We start from the raw sequence: 24,675 nt of genomic DNA, 5'->3' as shown, positions 1-24,675 counted from the left end.
CGTTCCCTCATTTTCAGTACTATTACGGCAAGCTTCTGGCGTCGGCTCCTGAATGGCCAGAAGCTGCGGTCGACGGCTGTATATTATAGCCGGCACCCGCCTCCTAACACCCACGATCGGAGATTTCTCCAATTGTGGGCGCTAACCCCTGACCGCGGCATTGTAAGGGGTCCGCTGCTCCGATCGCGGCCCTGGGGGCTGCCAGTGCCCTGGGCTCCGTGTCTTCTTCCGGGAGCCGGGTCCTGCCTTCTGCTACATTACACTGTGTAATACATATGAGGAGTGCAATTTAAAAATGTGGTACTATGACGGGAGTTTCCATTAAATAGAACTTTTAAAACCCCCTATAAATATGAATAGGCCATATAAAAAAGTGGAATCTTACATTTTCGTGAAAATCTGGAAAAATTGCTGATTTGATTTGTAAGCCTCCTTATAAAATGAAGTAGCATTAAAAAAAAATTACGTCAACATAAAGCAAACATATGGTTAGTGATGGTTTAACCTACCAAATAGGCTACTAACTATAAGATGAGCGTAACGTTTAGAAATCCTGAAATTGATGATTTTTCTACATTTTAACCAAATTTTACATTTTTTACATGAATAAGTTTTGTAGGAAAATGTACCACTAAGTGAAGTACAACATGTCACGAAAAAACTATTTGAAAATCACATTGTCTTGAACATAGCACTGAATCTTGCCACACCATGACAGTTATAGTTGTATAACTGAAATAAGAAATAATTGAAGTAAAAATAACCCAGATGAAACAATTTTCTTAAAATTTGATACTGTTTTAGCTCCTATCACTCATAATCCCTCTAGTGCTGTGATAGGCTGTGTGCAAATAATGTGGTTAGATTATCAGAGTCCAGGTTTGTATACATTTAACTAGTCTGTTTACTCTTCTCACAATGTTGCTTGATGGCAGGAAGTCTGTGTGAGTTCGTCTTGGATAGCAAGGGTGGGGGCTAGAGACAGAGAGCAGCTCAGTGCAGCGTCAGACAGGAGAACAATATGTCCTCCCGACCCTAAAGTCAGAAAACTCAGGTTGAAATTATATCTGTGAAATGCTGCATTTTTGTAAATAAGATTTGAATTGGAGAATGTGTTGTTTTGCTATCATAAATATATATAAGAATTTTGTCTTTTGAATTTTGTGGGAATACCCCTATATGAAGTGTGACTATTTAAAAAGTCGCTCATTTGGGTACAAATCCTCTCCAGTAACTATAATCTAACTTTGTTTCCTATGTCATAGAACACAACATTTTAAGGAAAGCACATCATTTATCCATGAGTGTCGGCTGAAAGGCGAAGGATGCCTTGTCCACTGGTACGTATCTTGACAAACCTTTTCCGTTGTCTCTTTCATAGCGTTTTAGTGCCATTAATATCATAAATGAAGTTGCATACATCATTATATTTCTTTAAAAGCAATGTACCTCATTTATAAAACTGTAAAACACTAAAACTGGTTCAAAACGGGGCCATTGTCCCCAGTTAATGGTCAGATGTATTTTTCATTTTTTATCACTTGCAGTTATGAAAACAAGCGTGTGTATTTCTCGTTTGCTTGATTTAGTAATTAATTGAGATTAAGATATTTACTTGTGTGTTTGGTTTTTTTCTTTTTATAGCTAGGAAAAGCAATAGCTTTTATAGCTTTATCTTTCACAACTGTTAAAGTGAACCTGTCATCAGCAGTTCAGATTTGCACCGAATGAGGTTAAACTCCCTTTTTATGGCTGATAAAAGTATACCTAACAGGGTTTTAAAATTTCTTTTAGTGCTAAGTTAAAATACCAATTTTAGAATTAAAACGGGAGCAAACAGATCTAATACTGGTAGTGTTAAGTATTTGCTAACTTAAATTACCAGTCATGGAACTATTTGCGTCATACAGCACTATATTGTGCTGTTGTCATTACTTATTTCACCTATATCCTCAATTGGTACTGCAGGTGTTTTAAAATGAGGAATGTAGGAATTAAGGGACATGGCTGTGGTGGTGGTGATGGACATGTTGCTGCAGTGGGAGGATGTGTTCCGTCTCTGCCTGCTCTGAGTTCCTCTAGTGCAAAAAGGCGCAAGGGTGCGCAGCTTATACTGGTAGGCCCCAATAGGCCACACAAAGTTGAGGCATTGGTCAATTACATGGACGGTGCCTCCCCTTCCATGGATTTTTTTCACCATACTCAACCTCCAATTAAAGTGCAGAACTCTACACATCACCCCACTTAAAACAGCAAAGTCTTCTCAAAAGTCATGGAGCAGGCACCCATGACTCTCCTAGCTGGGATTCTGTGGCCCATCCACCAAGATCCTAGATTCCTAAGAACTTGTATTGGAGAATGAGGGTGTAAAGGAAGAGATCTAAGATGATGATGAAACCCAATTGCCGTGTGGGACATTTTGTTCAGTGCTGCACTGCTATCAATATGCAACCAATATGGTCAGGGCTGATGATGCCATTGTCGGCACTACCTTCCCCATTGTTTGGCTGCATGGAAAAGCTCTTCTGGCCATGATGGAGGATGCAATGGTGGCACTGGAGGAAAATAAGAAACCGCAGCCAGGCCAGTCCATATATGGCTCGCTGGGTGGGTTGCTGGACCAGTGGTCAGGTACTGTTCACAGTGGTCAGGTACACTTTTGGAGGAAGAATGGAAGAATGAGAGGAATTAGCAGGGTGACACGGAGCAGCTCATAGGCTGCAATGTAACATGGCTGGTGTGATACAAAGGAGGAGGAGACGCCTCCCACCAAGGACAGTTTGCTCTTGTCTATGCACAGCCTAGCTTTCATGAGCTACTATATGTAATCGTGCTTATGCAACAACACCCGAGTTATCCAAATTTATATAGGTTTTACTGTGTTTTAATACATTTTCAAAAATTAAACAAATTTGTATGAAAATTTTTTTTTGGCATATTCTGACCCTTAATAACTTTTTCCTACTGTGTTGTGCAGAGCTGTGTGAGTTGTCATATTTTTTTTTGTTGTTTTTTTAAACTTTTTTTTTTTACTATTTCTTAGACCCTTTAGGTTATTTTAAACCTAGATATTCTGTGCATTCCTACCATATACTGCAAAACTACTGTATTGCAGTATATGGCATTTTTACACAGTATTCACTACAATGTATTCACTACAGTAAGCCACTAGCACATTGTAATGAAACTGCATATACCATGCTGCCTCAGGTCTGACAAAGACCTGAGGGTTGTCATGGCAACCGATTGCCGCTACCCGATGACGTTACTGGGAGTGACAATCGGAACAACGTCTCTTAAATGCCTGCGGCATTGGAAGGGTTGGTACCCACGATCGGTGCAAGAACCGATGGCGGGTATTAGCTGTGGGTGTTTGCTGCAAACCCCACCTCTGTATGAAGAGGGCTCAGTCCATATATGGTGCAGAGCATGAAGAGGTTAAGTACTGTTCCAAGCATGTTTTGTCCAGGGTCCTGTTGTTACCACCGTTTTTCATCCCATTTTAAAGTCATTTTTGGGTGTTAAAATTAGGCGCCCCATTTATTTCAATGGAGTCAGGTTCAAGTACAGAGTCCCAATCCAAAATTTTTAACTGTATTCGGACGAACTCAACAAACCCACGTTTTACCCAACTCGCTCATCACTACTTACATCATTACAACTATTACATTCAAGCACATATAAGCCACATGATGAAAGTAAATGCACCTGAGAAGCAGACCTGCTGCTAAAAAAAACTAGAATGTCATTACAATTATGTAAGACTGTAATTAGTAAGTATATGCATGATTTTATATATCGTGATTCATAACATTTGCTCTGTTTTAAGTTTGGCAGGTGTTTCCAGAAGTGTTACTTTGGTAGTAGCCTATGTCATGACAATCACAAATCTAGGTTGGGAAGATGCATTGGCTGCGGTTAAGGGTGCAAGAACATGTGCCAATCCTAATATGGGTTTTCAGAAGCAGCTTGAGGACTTTGGGAAATGTGATGTCCATCAGGTAAATAAACTTGTACATGCTCTTTAATAAGACAACTACAGGCGGTCCCCTACTTAAGGACAGCCGACTTACAGACAACCCATAGTTACAGACAGACCCCTCTGACCTCTGGTGAAGCTTTCTGAATGCTTTACTATAGTCCCAGACTGCAATGATCAGCTGTAAGGTGTCTGTAATGAAGCTTTATTGATAATCCTTGGTTCCATTACAGCAAAAAATGTTTAAACTCCATTTGTCACTGGGGCCAAAATGTTTTTTGTCTGGATTTCCAATTATAAAATATACAGTTTCGACTTACATACAAATTCAACTTAAGAACGGACCTCCGGATCTTGTACGTAACTGCCTGTATTTTAAAGTTATGCTCCTTCTCGGCTACACCATAAATGAAAGAAATGCCTTTGACCTTCCATAAAGTTTAATTATTAAAGGGTTATTCTCGTCTGGGCATTCACATCCAGATTCATTAATCTGCCATACATAAACATTTCTTCAATTGTTCATCAATGTTATTTAAAAAAAAATGTTCCAGTGTGAATATAATTTCTCATAAATGTAGTCATATCGTCCCTTATAAACAAGACTGTGTCCCTGGATACGGCCACCTCTGCTGCGAGTGATTGCACAAGGAAACAAAAAGTTTTTGTATATGAAATGTCTGGGAGTTACTGCAGATCCCACATCCGTCCTGTGATAATGAACACTGAAGCCAGGTCAGGCAGGGCTTGATAGCGCATCTAGGGCCATTGCTGCCAAAATGTGAGGTGGCCGTATCTGAGGAAGCCATCTCGTTTCTAAGGGAGAACATGACTACATTTATGAGAAATTATCTTCACACAGGAACATTTTTTTTTAATGACATCCAAATGAAGAAATGTTTACATATGGAAAATGTATTAAATTAAATTTAAATGCCCAGATGGGAATACCCCTTTAAATGTAAAGGCTGAAGTCTGTAGAACTCTTCAGAAGTCTGTTCAGTAACTGTTAAACCCTATGTTTAAATGCTGACTCATTTCTACTAGACACAAAAAATGAAAACCTAACATAACATTCTGTTTAACCGACCAAATTACTTCCTCAACCCTAAAATACATATTTCTGTTGAGTAGGAGACTCATTATCTACTTACTGCAGATCTCTCTCAGCAGTCCCTGTTGCTTTAGTGCCTTTTGTGCTTTGGTTATTTCTACGCTTCTACTTATGAGTTAAAACAGTACATTATAGTAATTCACTTTAATACTATTTTATATACATTATTTTTTAACATATGGTAACATTCAATATGAAATGGAACGTCATGAAACACAACCAAGCTTACTCATTTCTGTCCCTAGTGAGTAACAGTGCATCCAGAACTACTGTTGTATGGCACTGATACAGCCTAAGACAGTGATGGCTAACCTATGACACGCGTGTCAGTGCTGACACACGTAGCCATTTTCACTGACACGCGGCTGCCTGAGAGTTAAGTTTCATCCTACATGATCAGGTGCAGTAGCCGGGAGGCTGAGAGATTGCACTGAGCTTCCAGCACTCCCCCCTCCTCCTCCTCCCCAGGGCCGGCCCCTCCCCATGTGTGAGCTGTGCCTAGTGTCTCCAGTCAGCACAGGTATCAGCACAGGGCACAGCAGGAGAGGTGACCCGGCCATACACCCAGGAGGCTCCTCTGCAGCTCCTGATAGTTGTGGTGGGGGGAAGATGGCAGCACAGTCAGAGGCCACATCGCTGCTGCCTTGTGTGATGTCCCAGCAGCTGCCACCTCTACACTGACCAGCTCCAGAGCAGGGATGAGGGAGGACAACCACTCCCATCATACAGTGAGTAAGGTCAGTGCACTGTATGATAGAAGACAGTCATCAGGGCTTGTGTGTCAGTTTTGTGACGTACAAGCCTTGAAATAATCGCAACGCCTTGCAAATCGCCAGCCATTGCGATTATTTTGCTCAGCACACCTTCTCCATGCCAAGAGGGCATAAAGGAAATGCGGACAGCGGTGCCTGCGCCCTCGCTATAACCTGTGAACTTTCATGACTGAAAGTTTGCAGGTTACTAAGCAATTTCACACTTGTCTGATTGTATGGCAGTACATGGTAGGATCAATCAGACAATCCACGGTTAAAGTACCTTAGAAGTTAAATAGTATACATATTTGTTATTTAAACTATAAATATCACAAAAATATGTTTTTTTGTCAAGGTGACACACCACCCGAGTTATGCTCGGTTTTTTGGCGAATTTTGACACACCAAGCTCAAAAGGTTGCCCATCACTGGCCTAAGAAGTAAAGAGTCATTTACTCAAACTCACATTCAGGTCTTTCAGGTTTCATAGGTGCAAGAAAATTAAACAAGTCGTTTATATCAGAAGTTCTCAGAAAAATACAGATGAAGTGCCATTCATCGGTTCATTCCATTTTATTATTCCCACCATTCAGGTGAAAGTCTGCACTAATGTATTGTCACAGTTGGGGGCACTGTTGCCAGCTCAATGGTGTCAGCTACTTAGGCCTGCAGCCCCTTGGGAACCAAAAAAATGAATTGCCTCTCGTTCTAATCAAAACCGATAAAATGCATATAAATGTGAAAAAAATCAATAAGAGGTAGATATAAGAATATTACCGTAGATGTGAAGACGTTAAAATTACAAAAAAAGGAAAACTACAGTAAAAGACCTGTGCAAGCTAGTTTTATCCACAACAGGTAATGTATATTGATTTACAAAATGAGCAAAATTCTCTTCTGAGGCCAAAGAGATCCATAGCTTCTGCCCTTAAACTTCAAGTTGATTCCTGCCTGAATTATATTTCATAGCAGTCGCTGCCAAAGGCTCAGAGTTCACCCTTTCAATCCTGGTGAACCTAAGTTTGATTTTAGCCAATTAGATCCTTGTTCTGATGTGGTTATCAGTTTCTTGGTTTTTCTATATAAGATTGCTAATAGATGCCCTATATTTCCCTAAGAGCTATTTAAAGCCTTATGAATGAAGCGTTATTATGGTATTATGGCAGTAAATCACGACACAACTGTTATATTTCTGGGCATTATACCTCCTTTCTGGTTGGAATTTGTGTAGGCAATGGTTTTCAATATAAAAAAATACTAGGCCAGGCAACATCATTAATCATCTGAGTATGGTGAATTGTAATATGCGTCATACTGGACAAGCTTTTGAACTCCGGGTCCTATTAAAATACAACATTTATTCACACATATTACACACTTATGGGTGCATGTGCATTGCTGTAGTGATGACTAATTGGAATTTACAGCTGGTCTACAGATCGGCCTCTCTGCAGTTCTTTATAGTTTCAAAGTAGATAAGGTTGGTAAAAGGTCTGTCAAATGTAGGTCCGTCAAATTTAACTATCAAGCTCTGCTTAAAATTTGATAGTTGAATGCTAGGTTGATATGCTATAGTTTGATAGAAAATGCTAGGGTATTAGTAGATATCTGTAATAACAAATAACTGCATCTGTGTGTATATGAAATTATGTATTGGTACCATGTGTAATTTGATGTAATGGACACTGTAATAAAAGTTGACACAAATTATTCCAGTCCAGTAGTAGAAATTAACCAGTCTGTAAAATACTACCCTGCAAGAACAGCATGTGCCCCTGTATTACAGAAAGTGTATCTAGATTTCACTCTTAGACGTGTTGTACCAACACCCTGGAGGGAAAACGCTGTACTCAGCGAGCATTTTTTTGTGAACATTTCTTCTAAATCTTCCATCAAGTTCAGTCAATGAACTGCTCTTAAAACGTTTAAAGATGTCAAGCGTGAAGAGCCATTTGTAAAGTTTTCCCCATTCACATACTCTATAAGGTCTGAAGAAATTGAAGAAAAGACTAGGGACTTTCCATTTTCTTTTCTTACGCAGGGCTTTAGTCATTTCTTAGGTTTTTTTTATTTGGTATTTTTGGGCAAAAGCATTGCATTCAAATATAAATGTTTTTTTTAATAATTATTCAAAGTAACCAAAGTGTTTGTGTAGTGTGTATATGTGTGTATGTATATGTGATATATATATCTCTGTCGATATGTGTATGTATATATGTATACATACATACACAGTATATTATAAATTTTTTTTTTTTTATAAATATATTTATAAATGATTAACTACAGTAATGGCAGCCTCTATGGGCCCTGGGGGGTCAGGGGGCCCCGTTATCCAACCTGACACACTAAAGATATATAATATACTGTAACATGCTGTATATGTGTGTGTGTATGGTGTATATATACTTTGTGTAAATATGCTGTACATCTGTATATGGCACTGTGTGTATGTGATTTGTATATACTCTTTATGTATGTGTGTGAGAGTGTTTAATTGAATGAGTGTGTAGAGTGAAGAACTATATGTTTATGTATATAGGTAAAATATATAGAAGTCTTCTATAGAGACCGGCCTCTCCTAGTTACGCCCCTGATTAATATGTTGTAAAAAATTTTAAATAAGAGGTCTGAGTAAGGGAAGCAGCAGAATTTGATGCATAAGACTGTTTTCTGCTTTAAGAAGGGAGAGATGGAACCATGGCTGAGGTAGGAAAGCTGTAGGATTTGATGCAGCATACTGAGCTATCTGCTATAAGACAGAAGAAGCGGAGGTGTGGATAAGGGAGAGAAGCAGAAGGATTCTTGGAGCTTGTAGCCGAAGCTCTTGCATGATGGAGAAGGAAAAAGTTGACCATCTGAATTTAATCATGAATTTAATACATGCAAACTGCCTAACGCAAGACATTTTTAATAGGTCTCTTATAAATATAGTAAGCAGAAAGGGAATGTACATGGCTGTGTGCTGTTTCGGGGCTGCAAAGGTCCCTTGTTTGTGACCAATCTGTCATTGGCGTGTGAGCAGAAGAGACTGCCCGAGCCACAAAGTCTGGCAGGAATGGGTTGTGCTCTATAATTTTCAACCCTGGTAGTCGACTCATGCACAAGGCCCTGGAATCCATAGTCCTGGGCATTAGACGATAGTACACATCCCTATTTATGTCATGTTTGTTTTCTTGTTCTGTTTGGGGTTTTTTAACCCAATAATAAATATATCAAATATATCAATATAAAAAGGCCAGATGTGAGGATTTAGCCTCATATTTTTCACAGGCTACCAGTGTATAATAAATGCCATTTCCAAAAACCCTTATCCTGATAGAAGTGGTACGCACAACTATAACTGAGCTTAGCACTTTTCTCTACAGAGTGGTTGTTCTCTACTGTTGTAAAATGTGCTTTATGCTGCTGCAACCTGTAGTGTGAGAGCTAGAGATAGAAATCAAATGACTACTTGTGTGTTTTGTTTGAAAGAACTCATATGAGCTACTCTCTCCAATAGCTCAGCTATCGAATGAGTACAGTTACGTATAGAGCTGGAGAAATGGTTAAAAAAAACTGCATACAAGTTATATTATATTGTAATTTAGAGTGTTACAACTTTAAGTGAATTTTCAGAAGCTGCACATGTATACAGAGCGAATAAGCAATTTATTATAGAAAAAAATTGTGTAATATATATAAAAAATGTAATCTCTATTCATTACAAACTTTTTCTTTAATAGCTACGAAATTGGTTAAAGGAGACGTACGGTGAAAGTCCTTTCCATGATGAAGAAGATGCCAAACAACTTGTTGCCAAGCATAGGCAGCATGAAGAAGAAGCAGCTGCAAGTGCTGGAAGTTCAGGAAGACAATGGAGTAGTCACCTAACTTCTCTGTCATCCATGGCATACAGCAATTATACTACAGAGACCTAAGTTTCACTGTACTTGTATCTGAGATCCAATATTCTTTAAACTGTCACTTCTCCAAGTATATAAGTTGGCACCACATTGGTGATTGCCACCCAATGAAGAGAGTTACAATGAGTTAAGAGGTCTTAAGATGTGTATTTCTATCTAAATACTTGCCAAGATGATTGATGAAGCATAAAGATAAGGCACAGGTCTTGAATTTAATTCTAGTTGGACACAGCAAAGGGTTATAATTCCACTAATGTGTTTTATTGTTATCTTGGCACTTTATTATATGTATATCTTAAACATGAGTTTCCTAAAAGCTTTGTTATAGGCAAGAACTGTGTCATTGCTTTTACTGTGCTTCTGATTTTAATATATACTTTAACATTTTCTACCTCAAGATTACTTGTACCATTAACAAAATCAACCACTTGTACCCCTAACCAACTAAGGTAACTGACTGTAATTCTCAGGTAGGTACCGGTAATAACATTTTGAGGCTTAAAACACTGGGCACAATTTCTCGAGAATGATTATTAATTACCACTATGAACAGTATATTGAATGCAAGGAAGTATGTGTCAGAAAACAAGACACTTGCCAGACTTGACTCATGTTTCTTCTGTTGTCTTACTAACATACTGTGATATATAAAGTAAACATTTTCCCATTTCTATAATATAAAGTTATCAGCGGTTTCACACTTAAAATATGGAAAGAGGATGATACAGACACCATTCTTGCAAAAACGTATTTATTCTTTAACTACAAAATTAAGGACAAAATCATTTATGCATAATTATATTATTAAGCTTACAGGACACAAGGACTTCATTATAGACTTTGTTTTCTAACTGACATGGGATTGAAAATGGCAAGTTACCACATTTCAGTACTATTCTTTTGGACAGATTTCTTCTAAATTCTGAAGTGGGAATTGGACATATGCAAAAATGCATTGTCTATTTGTATGTGGTATAAAATAAAAACATGTCATACTACTTCTAATAAACTTCTAATAAAACAATATTAACACACTGTCTCATACCTTGTAGTAATATGGGCATGACCTCTTGTCATACAAAGTAATCTAGAATGTAATTCAAGAAAGCCTTGTCTAAAGCCATGGCAAGTGACTATCATAACTTATTTCAGTTACTTTATATTGGAGTAGATTTTTTTACCACTTTTACACTAGCTCTGTCCATAATTTTCTTTGTTGTCAAGTTGCAACCCTAAAGGTGATCTGTATTTGTATGGCAATGCCCTCTGTGATTCTAGCATAATAAGTCTAATGCTGCACTACATTTATCACTGTGTGGGATAATAAATCTGCCTCTAGTCATTCTTTACACCATCTATTAGTGCAGGGGTGGGCAATTCATTTTCTCATTGGAATAATTTTAACCCCTTAAGGACGCAGGGTTTTTCGGCTCATTTCTCGCTCTCCAACTTCAAAAATCCATAACTGTACAGACCTGTGTGAGGGCTTATTTTGTGCGTAACAAATTTTACTTTCCCGTGAGGTTATTTATTTTAACATGCCGTGTACTGCGAAGCTGAAAAAAAATTCCAAATGTGGAAAAATTGAAAAAAAAACGTCACGTTCTTGTGGGCTCAGTTTTTACGACTTTCACTCTTCGCTCCAAATAACACGCCTACTTTATTCTTTAGTTCGGTGCGATTGCGGTGATACCAAATTTATATAGGTTTTATTGTGTTTTAATACATTTTCAAAAATTAAACAAATGTGTACAAAAATGAAAAAAATGTTTTTGCCATCTTCTGACGCTAATAACTTTTTCATACTTTGGCGCATGGAGATGTGTGAGGGGTCATTTTTTGCAAAATGAGGCGACGTTTTCATTGCTACCATTTTGAGGTCTGTGCGACATTTTGATCATTTTGTATTTCATTTTTTATGTTATGTAAAAAGGTGTAAAAGTCGCATTTCGGACATTTGGGCGCCATTTCCCGCCTCGGAGGTCACCGCCGCCCATAACCGTTTTTATATTTTGATAGATCGGGCATTTTGGGACGCGGCGATACCTAATATGTTTGTGATTTTTACTGTTTATTATGTTTTATATCCGTTCTAGGGAAAGGGAGGTGATTTGAACTTTTAATATTTTATAAAAATTTTAAATTTTTTTAACTTTTTTTTATTTTTTTTTTCACTATTTTTTAGACCATCTAGGGTACATTAACCCTAGATAGTCAGGTTGCTCCTACCATATACTGCAATACTTCTGTATTGCAATATATGGCATTTTTGCAGCACATTCATTACAATGAGCCACTGGCTCATTGTAACGAATCTGCAGATGCCAAATAGTCTCGGGTCAAACGAAGACCCGAGGCTACCATGGCAACCGATCGCCGCCGTCTTTTAAACGCCGCCAGCGGCGTTGAAAGGGTTAATAGCCGCGATCGGTGCAAGCACCGACCGCGGTTATTAGCGGTGGGGGTTTGCTGCAATATGCAACAACCCCCACCTCTGTATGAAGAGGACTCAGCCAGTGAGCCCTCTTCATACATCCCTTATACCTCTGCGCCATAGAGCTACGGCGCAGAGCGTTAAGGGGTTAAAGGCAATTCTAATATACTTGACGCAATTCCATACAATACCTATATACTGAATTTAGTATATCACCGATTCCAACATAAAAAACTGTATATAAAACATTACAATGATTCATTGTATGGAGGATTTAATTATCATTATTTAATGATGGGGAGGCGAGCAATTTTGCATAATTCTGAGGTCATGGCCAGAAAAGTGTCTAAAAAAGCAGTACAAAGCCCTTGATAAATGTGACACAAAGCATTTAATTATTTTTATTGCAAATGTACAACATAATTTTGTCATAGTGTAGAAATCTTCCCCAACTGTACTAGGCACATATTTTAATTGATAGCAATATGAATTGCAGATGGTTAAAATATGCATGGTAGCTTGGGATATGGAAATGCTTAAATGTGGCAGCAGACTGAGCAGGTAGATCCTGGATTATATTGGTGAGCTGATTGTAATTCTTTTTGGGACCGACATAAAACTTGTTCACCGTGTTCTATGTATTATCATAGCATGAATTCTACCGAATTTTTATTAAATGATGTCCATCATGAACAATATATTGGTTGCAAGAAGGTATGTGTTTTAAAACATGACACTTTTCATACTTCACTCATGTTTCTTTGTGTTACTAGTATCCTATGTTACATAAAGTAAAGGCTTCTATATATACAGTGATCTCTGCAATACACATCATGTCAATATATGTGTCCAAATATTTTTCAAAAATCTATCCCCTTATGTAAAACTCAGTCCTCTACACCTTCCCCTCTGCCAGGGGTGGGGCGGTTGGCAACTTTAAAATCTTAAATGGGATACCCCAGGAAAAATTACATTGATTTGACCAATTTTTTATTTCAGTAACCGCACTTTCACTTTCATATTTCAATAACAACACATCAGATCCAAAATCCGGAAATAGACTTGTGCAATATTTTTCTAAAAGATATTTAATGTTACCAAGAGATTTAAGTTAATCAAGCTCTCCAGTGTGTGAAAGGCAAGGGGACATTAAACCAGTTCCTTAAGAGATCAAAAAACTACTACGTCCAAGTCCTTACACTGAATGTAGTGTCTAAATAAAAAAAAATTAGATAACCCCCACCTCATCTTGATGGCTGAAAATACTACGTCAACTTTAGTAGCATTGAATAGATTTGCCACAATACACAATACTACAATACAATATTTGGCACATATTTCTTGTTTTTGATCCAATATGCATTTCTTCACATTTTGGAAAAATGTTTTTACTCATTTTGATTTTTCTGTCAAAGGAGATTACTTGAATTGGACTTTGAATCAATGTAATTTTTCCTGGGGAATCTGAAACTGCAATAAAAAAGTGCGGGATTGCTTTCTGACTTACCCCCAGAGGGTAGGGGTTAGATTTTTAAATCTAGCCCAGATGCCTGACACAGACCTCCATAGAAGTTAATGTATCCTCAAAAAAAAAAAAAAAGACCGCACACAGATGACATCCGTATGCAGTTGTTTTTCTCTCAAATGTTGCTAGGAAATTAGGTAATTAGTTTTTAATAAATTTAAAAAAAATTTAAACCAGGGGAAACTAGGGTCACCACTGGGAATAGCTGTTTATATATTAGGATAGACTGGGACATTTGGGACTCTTTATTTTTATTTTTTTTATTTTTTTTTTGGTTTATCTTTATATCAGTTCTAGGGAAAGGGGGTGATTTGAACATTTTATTTTTTGGTTATTCTACTGTATTTGCAGATCCCCTAGTTTACTCCTATAGAAGAGAGTCGCCAGATCTAGGTCTCTGCCCACCAGCTTAGATACAAATACCAGTTAGAGATCCAGATTGCATAGGGAATTTTTTTGTTTCTGGTTTTTAACTTTCCTTAATTCAAGCCGGGAATTTTTCAATGTACAGAACTGTATGTGGACATGCTTTCTGCAGGATACATGGCCTTTTCCAGCTGCAACACCCTTTACTGCTAAAGCCTATTTTCACCCTCTGGTTAGTTGCCTTTTTTTCGGATCTGAAGTGCATGTGGCCCCCCCTCGATCCTAAATGTGACCACTGCCGTTACTACTACCTCATAATAAAATGCTGATTGGCATTTTTATTGCAGGGGTTAGGGGGATTTGGGTGAAAACATGGGTAATATTATTACCCCTTTTTATTCCTCCATGCAATAAAAATGACAAGAGCTGATGTAGATAATGCAGTATAGTTACAAGGTGAAAACAATTCTTACATTACATTTCACCTCTACCCCTGCCATCCCACTCACTTTGTTAGTTGCACCCCCCTGCCCGTAACTTAAATTCTACAGATGCTGCTTACCCCATCCCCATACAACATATTCCAACTGCACACATAAAATATATGTATAAACCCCTTAACAATGTGTGACATACTAGTTACATGTTTGTTATGGGAATATAAAAGGGACTCACAGCCAAATTGCAGCAAACATGACCATATGGTGTCCTTATAAGACTTCAGGACTTACTGCAGATTTGTAACAGTTTGCTAGTGGCAAGTAATTTCTCCATGTGCTGCAATATAGTAGTATGGCAGTATATGGTAGGATCAATTAGACATCCTAGGGTTCCCTAGTGGGTCTGAAAAATAGTTATTTAAAAATGAAAAAAGTTTAAAAAAAATACAATACATTAAACCTATAAGTTCAAATCACCCCCTTTCTGTAGAACTTGATATAAAAATAAACAAATAAAATCCTAAACATGTTAGATATTACCACTTCCCAAAACTCTAGATCTATGAAACCATGCTAAGGGTTATTTGCAGTGGTGAACCCTGTAATTAAAAATAGCCCCCAAATCACCATTTTTTTGCCATTTTAGTTTAAAGTTTATTAACGTGATCTAAAGGTAATACAGTCTCCAAAATGCTTGAAAAGAAAATGTCAGCTTTAAATGCAAATAATGACACCTCGCACTGCTCTGTACACAAAGTATGAAAAAGTTATTAGCATGAAAAGATGGCAAAAAGAATATTCATTTATTTATTTATTTTTTTACAGAAGACTTTCTTTAAAAAATTTTTAAATGTATTAAAACCAATAAAACTTTTACTAATTTGGCACCCATAGAGACATGTCATTTGGAGAGCAAAGTGAAAGCATTGAAAACCGAGCCCACAAGAAAATGCCCCAAATGTGTGTTTTCACCAATTTCACTGTATCTGGAATTTTTTTCCACTTCTCATTCCCCGGCATGGAAATATTAAATACTGTCACTGGGACGTAGCGTTTGGTACGCAGAAAACAAGCCCCCACATTGCTCTTTACAAACAAAAAAAGTTATAGATTTTTGAAAGTAGGAGTGAAAAATAAAAACTCAAAAACAAAAAAGGTCATGAGTTAGATACACATATATCCACTATACACACACATAATGCATACACATACATGGTACAGCTTGCCCCACACACGCATACCCTTATAATTACAAATACACACAATTACTCACACACGCAGTACATATACCCCTTCACACAAACATGCCTTATACAGTATACACTCACCGGCCACTTTATTAGGTACACCTGTCCAACTGCTCGTTAACACTTAATTTCTAATCAGCCAATCACATGGCGTCAACTCAGTGCATTTAGGCATGTAGACATGGTCAAGACAATCTCCTGCAGTTCAAACCGAGCATCAGTATGGGGAAGAAAGGTGATTTGAGTGCCTTTGAACGTGGCATGGTTGTTGGTGCCAGAAGGGCTGGTCTGAGTATTTCAGAAACTGCTGATCTACTGGGATTTTCACGCACAACCATCTCTAGGGTTTACAGAGAATGGTCCGAAAAAGAAAAAACATCCAGTGAGCGGCAGTTCTGTGAGCGGAAATGCCTTGTTGATGCCAGAGGTCAGAGGAGAATGGGCAGACTGGTTCGAGCTGATAGAAAGGCAACAGTGACTCAAATCGCTACCCATTACAACCAAGGTAGGCAGAAGAGCATCTCTGAACGCACAGTACGTCGAACTTTGAGGCAGATGGGCTACAGCAGCAGAAGACCACACCGGGTGCCACTCCTTTCAGCTAAGAAAAGGAAACGGGCTACAATTTGCACAAGCTCATCGAAATTGGACAGTAGAAGATTGGAAAAACGTTGCCTGGTCTGATGAGTCTCGATTTCTGCTGCGACATTCGGATGGTAGGGTCAGAATTTGGCGTCAACAACATGAAAGCATGGATCCATCCTGCCTTGTATCAACGGTTCAGGCTGGTGGTGGTGGTGTCATGGTGTGGGGAATATTTTCTTGGCACTCTTTGGGCCCCTTGGTACCAATTGAGCATCGTTGCAACGCCACAGCCTACCTGAGTATTGTTGCTGACCATGTCCATCCCTTTATGACCACAATGTACCCAACATCTGATGGCTACTTTCAGCAGGATAATGCGCCATGTCATAAAGCTGGAATCATCTCAGACTGGTTTCTTGAACATGACAATGAGTTCACTGTACTCAAATGGCCTCCACAGTCACCAGATCTCAATCCAATAGAACATCTTTGGGATGTGGTGGAACGGGAGATTCGCATCATGGATGTGCAGCCGACAAATCTGCGGCACCTGTGTGATGCCATCGTGTCAATATGGACCAAAATCTCTGAGGAATGCTTCCAGCACCTTGTTGAATCTATGCCATGAAGAATTGCATTACAGGAACAGTAACACTTCCTCCCTTAGGTTTGTCTTCATTGAACATTGTGGACTTAACAGGCCCACAGCATGCAGCTCCAGAGAGGAGGGGCAGGAAGCGAAGCCTCAGTTTTAAGCAGAGGGAAAAGCTTCCTGTTTGCAGTAAGGTACATGTGTCACACCGGGTCTGCGGCTTCCACAGTTCATCTGCTTGTGTGCTGGGCTGCACTTAACTACTTCTTTCTGGGTGCAGCACACCGAAGAGCCGCAGGCCCTTCTCAATCAGTGGACCCGGTCACACGCTCTGCGACTGTGGTCGTTACGCCCCTGCCTTATAACTTTGAACCCTGTAACATGACCAGGTGAGATTGTTGATCATTAGGAAGGTCTAGTAGAAAAGACTAGCCCATGATGATTTATATCACTACACTGGGGCTCAGAGATGGATGTAGCTGAACACATCTATGTACATACCTGAAATACCACAGCCTCCATGCATATCACTGGGGGGAGGGGGAAGAGGGGCAAAAGGAACCATGGACTCCTGTCTCTGGTGTTGGCTTCGCCCCAGGGTCTAAGAGCATTATGACAATCAATTCATTGAATTAATTGCCCAGCATTAAATTGAAAAGTAGACCATTTGTTTTTTAACTAAAACCTCTTAACCTCTGACTAGTGTTACTACAGTTTATGTACTGTATTTTGGACTTCTTGTGATTTTATAAACTAAAAGCCTTAATAGGAAACATTTGGAAAAAAAGAGCTTTATTACAATGGTTCGATTGAGGAATGGACTACATTTTTAATTTCTTTTTAAAATATATTCCTATCCTATGTATGTAAGAGTATTTTGTTCTAGTAATAGAGTTTTTAGTTTTGTTTCTCATCTTCTAGCAGTAAGATTTCTATAAGGGATCTATATGCTGAAAAGGCTTCTTATACTCTCTATAAATACAACCCACAGGCCATGTCTATTTTCTCATGAAATAACTGACAACATTCCCCAGTAGTTTTGGCCAACAGCCACTATGTTAAGAGTACACTAAATAACTTGCTCATTTGATAAGCTAAATTTACACTTGTTTTATATATCAGAATTCTAAGCCTAATAAGGATAAGCAGTCCTTACATACCATTCTGACCAACGTAGTTCTAAAAGGTGATGATGTCAACTGTAATAAAAAGTTCAACTCTCAAAATTTTGCTTTTGGCTATTCAACAGCACTAGATGTCATATACTACTTTGGCAATAAAAGGTTATCTTAAAAGCCACTGAATAAACACACATGTTTTGGAAATGTACTTGGAAATGTACTTTACACTCCTTAAAGATGTGCTCAGAGTGCAGGGAGGAGTTTGAGATAGTGTAACATTCTGTAAAGCCAGATCACACAGGGACGAGGGTAGCCCCTCAGGTTTATTAGCATAATTGTAAAAGTTGATATTTAGAAGAAAGGAGGCCATGTATAACCAATATAAGAATATTACCACAGACACAGTGTTGTGTCTCTGGTTTATCATGCTTGATTTGCAACTAATAACTGACATAAATCCTATTGTACATTCCTCTATGAAGGGATGAAAAAATCCAACAAGAAACACTGAGTAAACAAGTTGAAAGAAAGTAATGAAAATAGAAATACTTTATTATAACAAAATATTATACTGGTTTTAACCCCTTAAGGACGCAGCCATTTTGTAGCTTAAGGCTCAGTCCCATTTTTTGGCTTCTGACCTGCGTCTCTTTATATGGTTATAACTTTTGAACACTGTTACTTATCTTAACGATTCTGAGATTTTTTTTTTTCCCCCACATGTTGTACTTCATTTTAGTGGTAAATTTTGGCTGATAAGTTTATTTACTAAAAAAAAGAAAAAAATATTATTTTTTAGAAAAATTTGGCATTTTCGAAATTCGAAATCATCGCGTTTTCAGGCAGATAGATTTACCACCTAAATAACTTGCCGAATAACATTTCCCATATGTCTACATTTTCATCATTTTAAATGTTTGCATAATTTATTTTGACGTCACGCGGCTTACAAATCGAATAGCGATTTTCCGTATTTTCAGAATTGACTATTTTGGGGATAAATACGGTTTGAAATTAAATTTTACATATTTAGCATTAAAACCCTCCTATATAATCAACCCATTTTCAAATCTGCCCCCCTCAAGCTATCAGAAACAGCTTTTAGGAAGATTGTTAACCCCTTGAGATCTTCATAGTAATTGAATCAAAATGGAGGTGAAATTTAGAATGGTCAAATTTTGTCAGTTATACGTTCATTTAGCCCTAAAATTTACAGATTTCCAAAAGATAAAAAACCCACCATACAATTTGTTCTACATTTTCTCCTGAGTGCAGAGACCCCCCACATGTGGTCGTTACTTGTGTTATGGGGGCACAGCGAGGCGCAGAAGGGAAGGAGCACCCTGCAGCTGCCAGGATTTTAGTTTCCTCATTGGCCCCTTTTGAAGGCTATAAAATTTTTGCTTTTTCGTTATTGGGGCCATGTGACGGCATTTTTTTGCGGGTTGTGATGCTTTTTCCAGTGTTACCATTTTGGGGTTGATATCACCTATTATTGAAAATTTAGGAACTTTTTTTGAGGTCAGGAGTAGAAAAGCATCAATTCTGTACTGGATTTTTTACTTTTTTTTTTGTTTTCGTGTTCACCGTATAGCCTGATAATCATGTTATCTTTATTCTGTGGGTCGAGACGATTACGGGGGTACCAGACATAAATATTATTTCTTATGTTGTACAAAATTTGCCAAATAAAACCCTAATGTGGGGGAAAATCTATCATTTTTGCATCGCCGTCTTCCAAGTGGCATAACATTGTTATGTTTTTGGCTACAGAGCTGGTTGATGGCTTTTTTTTGCGGGACATGTTGTACTTTGCAACAGTATCATTCTGGAGTACATATGTTATGTTTTTATATGACTTTTTATTGCATTTTTAGTGGGATTCATTAGGTAAAAATCATAATTTTTGGCAGATTGTTAAAGTTTTTTTTTTTTTTACGGCGTTCATCGTATGGGTTCAATAGTTATTTGGTTTTATTCTACGGATTGTTACAGACGCGGTGATACTATATATGTGGGGTTTGTGTTATGATTTAGACTTTTTTGAGCATTCTATGTCTCTTTATATGTTTTGGGGCTTATGGGCATTAGTTATTTTTTATTGAAAAACATTTTTTTTTTTACATTTTTTTACTTGATCCACCATGGGACATGAACAAGCAATGATCTGATTGCTTGTTCATGATAATACTCTGCAATACTTATGTATTGCAGGGTATTAGCAGTGTCAGCCTATGCACATGCATGCACACGTCACAGACGCCATCTTAAAGGCACTGCCTTCAGGCGTCTCTGGGGTCCCGATCGGACGGTTCGGCTTCTGTGCAGAGCTGAATTGGCATCGTCTCTGTGCAGTAGATGTACTGCGCTGAGCACTATTTGCAGGACTCGGCGCAGTACAGCTACGGCGCAGAGTGCTAAGGGGTTAAAATGATTTTGTCCCAGGTGGAACACAAGAAAATGTTACATGCCGGGCAGCAAATCAGAAATCACAAACATATTATTTTATACAAATGTGCATTGGCATCGGTAGCCATTTGTATGCGAAATTATCATGGGGGAATCCAAGTATTGTTGGACCTGGAAAAGTAATGCAAAACCATTATTGTAATAAAGACAATAACTCGCCCATGTTACTGATCACTGCTGCCCCAATACGCTTTTCAGCCTTCTTCTGGGGGTGGAGTCGTCAGAACGGCGGGCCACAATAAAAAATACCCAGTCAGCCAATGACAACATGGAACAATAATCATGTGATGAGCCCATTGGCGATCTATAACGTAGCACATGCGCAGTATGCATTTAGAGTACCGCAACATTAAAAATTGAGTGTAAGTGAGCACTTCCTAGTGCACAAATGCGCGGGTAACAACATAAATAACTTCCGGTATGTGCTATAACAATTAAGCCGGCGGACCTAGTTGCTAAGTAACAAAAGATAGTTTACAATGGTGAATATGGCTAGCAATTCATGTTGTCAATGGCCAATACATATATAAGGGTTATGATGATATATCAGCAATATAAAAACAATGTATCCATATGGAATACATAATATATACAGAACAGACCATATAAATAGAGCGAATCTAATAAAGTGCAATCCATAGGATAAAGTGCTATACATATGATCGTGTAATAATAATAATAATAATAATGAAAAATAACAGCATAAATTAATAACACTGTTGATTAAATGCAGCATATACTTGTTTATATGATAAAGTGCAGAAGAGAGGGAGGGAAGAGGAACGGTGGGTGGTATGAGGGAGAGTATGACAGTGAGGGGAGTGGAAGGAAGTGAAAACTAATGTAAATAAATTTAATTGGCTATTACATGATATACTCCTAGTAATACATAAAATCTGATCACCATGTTTGGAAAAAGTGCTGACCTATAAGAATGGTCTGTATTGGAAATTTCATATTAAGAAAAACATTTTAAACATTTAAAATCTAGTATGTATGTCTTATGTAAAGACTACATAAGTTTAGTGTATTTCATGTAATCATTGCGTTGATTTTAATTCATCTATCATATGTAATGAGAGGACAAGAATACTCTCCAGAATGTCAAATATTTCCTATCCCATAGACATACGAAATGGCAAGAACTGCCAGAAACAACATGTGGCTCTGAATCTACAGTAGATTCAACCTGTTGACTGCTGCGGTCAGCGTAACCACAGCATTTAAATGCCTTCAGGGGGTTTCTCCACTCAATCACGATACCCCAAGCTCCCCATGTGCCACTTTTGGGGGTTGCTAATCATTGATTGCCATGGCTGTCCATGGAATAGAGTAAAAATATATAATGTCATCAGGGGAAGTGGGCTGTAACTTCCTCTGGAGGACGTATATATTTTTGTGCATTTTTATTTATCAACATCTATAATTAAGAGTCGTATTAACTCAAAACGCATAAGACTTGTGGATCCTTTTTGTCCTTTGTTTGCTCATGTGTTTTTAAGAAGAATGAAATAAAGAGGTGACCATTTTTCTATTGAACGTGGTGGACATGCTGATCCGTATGTTCTAATTTATCTTCGTTTCCACGTGCTGTTAGTGCGCCAGCTCTAGGATCGTGTCTATTAACATTTTAAATACCAAATGTATATATATATATATTTTATTTTGTTTTAATAGGTTTTTAAGAATGAAAATCTTTTGTATGAAAACAAACTTTTCAATTTCACCACATTCTGACATCAATAACTTTCCATATGGAGCTGTGTAAGCTGTCATTTTTTTTTTGGCGTGACGAGCTAAAGTTTTCATTGCTACTGTTTTGGGGACTGTAACACCTGTTGAACACTTTTTATTAAATATTGCAAAATTGCAACACTTGGGCAGTATTTTCCATTACAGGAGTAATTGTTTTTTATTTTATGATGGCTCTGGACTAGATCTGAGGTGGAGATACCTAAAATGTTCATGGCAGTATATGGGGATTTTCATCCTCATGCATTACAATGTAATGAATGGGTTAAATCCAAACAGCCTCGAGTCTTCGGAAGACCCGAGGCTGTCATGGCAACCAATCGTCGCTCCCCGATGACGTCACGGGGAGCGACGATCTCCAACAAGATGGCGGCTCCCATGCACCGCCATCTTTTTGAAGCCGCCGGTGGTGATGTGCTGGTTCAGAACCGCGATCAGTGCTAGCTCCGATCACGGGTGTTACCGATTAGTCTTTGCTGTGATATGTAGCAAAGACTTACCAGCTATGGAGAGTGCTCAGCCCATGAGCCCTCTCCATGCACCCACAGCCGACCCGTGATGTGCTATTATGTCACGGGAGCTGGGGTTAAAGATAAGAATGTCATCTTTCAGATTGCATCAGGCCTCTGGTTCTATGAGCTACAAAACCAGAGTTCAACTAGTTCAAGAAATGAGAAACATGTTTTTCTCTTTTAATATCACACCAAAATAATCTTTCTAGTTACTATAGAATTGAAGATGGTTGGGGTGATGGGGTCCCTTTTAGGAGTTAATTGAAACCCATCTAATCAAGCATTCTTTCCCAATTACAAGATAAAAAATGATATAAAACTGTAGAAACTGTAATTATTTTACATGGAAAATAGAAATTGTAGAAAGTAACTATGTTACCAAAAGTAAACCTATATAAATAAGTGAGAATTCTCCAAGAATACGAAAAGAAATATAGAGGGAAAGAAAAGTCAAGGCTATGTTGAAATATATGGGGGACTGTTAACTAGAGAATAATGGTGGAAATACATATTCCCCAGAACTAACACTCTCCTACAAAAATAAATTCTCAGACAGCTAAGCTATGGCCCATGGAGTTAAAATCCACAAAACAGGCTCAAATAAAAATTTTTGTTGTTTTTGTTTATGTTCATTTTTATATTACAGGTGGTCCCCTACTTAAGGACACCCGACTTACATACGACCCCTAGTTAAAGACGGACCCCTCTGCCCCCTGGTGAAGCTCTCTGGATGTTACTTTAGTCCCAGACTTCAATGATCAGCTGTAAGATGTCTGTGAGCCATTGTTGAGACATGGTTGTATTTTTTTATTGCTGCAAAGAATTAGTCATGTACACTCACCGGCCACTTTATTAGGTACACCATGCTAGTAACGGGTTGGACCCCCTTTTGCCTTCAGAACTTCCTCAATTCTTCGTGGCATAGATTCAACAAGGTGCTGGAAGCATTCCTCAGAGATTTTTGTCCATATTGACATGATGGCATCACACAGTTGCCGCAGATTTGTCGGCTGCACATCCATGATGTGAATCTCCCGTTCCACCACATACCAAAGATGCTCTATTGGATTGAGATCTGGTGACTGTGGAGGCCATTTGAGTTCAGTGAACTCATTGTCATGTTCAAGAAATCAGTCTGAGATGATTCCAGCTTTATGACATGGTGCATTATCCTGCTGAAAGTAGCCATCAGATGTTGAGTACATTGTGGTCATAAAGGGATGGACATGGTCAGCAACAATACTCAAGTAGGTTGTGGTGTTGCAACAATGCTCAATTGGTACCAAGGGGCCCAAAGAGTGCCAAGAAAATATTCCCCACACCATGACACCACCACCACCAGCCTGAACCGTTGATACAAGGCAGGATGGATCCATGCTTTCATGTTGTTGACGCCAAATTCTGACCCTACCATCCGAATGTCGCAGCAGAAATCGAGACTCATCAGACCTGGCAATGTTTTTCCAATCTTCTACTGTCCAATTTCGATGAGCTTGTGCAAATTGTAGCCTCAGTTTCCTGTTCTTAGCTGAAAGGAGTGGCACCCGGTGTGGTCTTCTGCTGCTGTAGCCCATCTGCCTCAAAGTTCGACGTACTGTGCGTTCAGAGATGTTCTTCTGCCTACCTTGGTTGTAACGGGTGGCGATTTGAGTCACTGTTGCCTTTCTATCAGCTCGAACCAGTCTGCCCATTCTCCTCTGACCTCTGGCATCAACAAGGCATTTCCGCCCACAGAACTGCCGCTCACTGGATGTTTTTTCTTTTTCGGATCATTCTCTGTAAACCCTAGAGATGGTTGTGCGTGAAAATCCCAGTAGATCAGCAGTTTCTGAAATACTCAGACCAGCCCTTCTGGCACCAACAACCATGCCACGTTCAAAGG

The 24,675-nt window shown here is 38.5% G+C and overlaps 1 protein-coding gene across 1 annotated transcript in view; it reads left to right on the top strand.

Annotated features, from left to right (window-relative positions):
• The window catches only part of DUSP22 (dual specificity phosphatase 22), a 62,237-nt gene extending 51,450 nt beyond the window's left edge, over positions 1-10,787 (top strand). The window contains exons 5-7 of the mRNA XM_072152499.1: positions 1,266-1,340; positions 3,830-4,001; positions 9,571-10,787. Coding sequence (XP_072008600.1) covers positions 1,266-1,340; positions 3,830-4,001; positions 9,571-9,765 — 442 coding nt within the window. The 3' untranslated portion in view covers positions 9,766-10,787. The remainder of the gene's footprint in view (positions 1-1,265; positions 1,341-3,829; positions 4,002-9,570) is intronic.
• Positions 10,788-24,675: the final 13,888 nt, after the last annotated feature.

This window comes from Engystomops pustulosus, chromosome 5, assembly GCF_040894005.1.
Source record: "Engystomops pustulosus chromosome 5, aEngPut4.maternal, whole genome shotgun sequence".
NCBI lineage: Eukaryota > Metazoa > Chordata > Amphibia > Anura > Leptodactylidae > Engystomops > Engystomops pustulosus.
The sequence above is the reverse complement of the archived record's forward strand: the minus strand, read 5'-3'. Positions and strand labels throughout refer to the sequence as shown.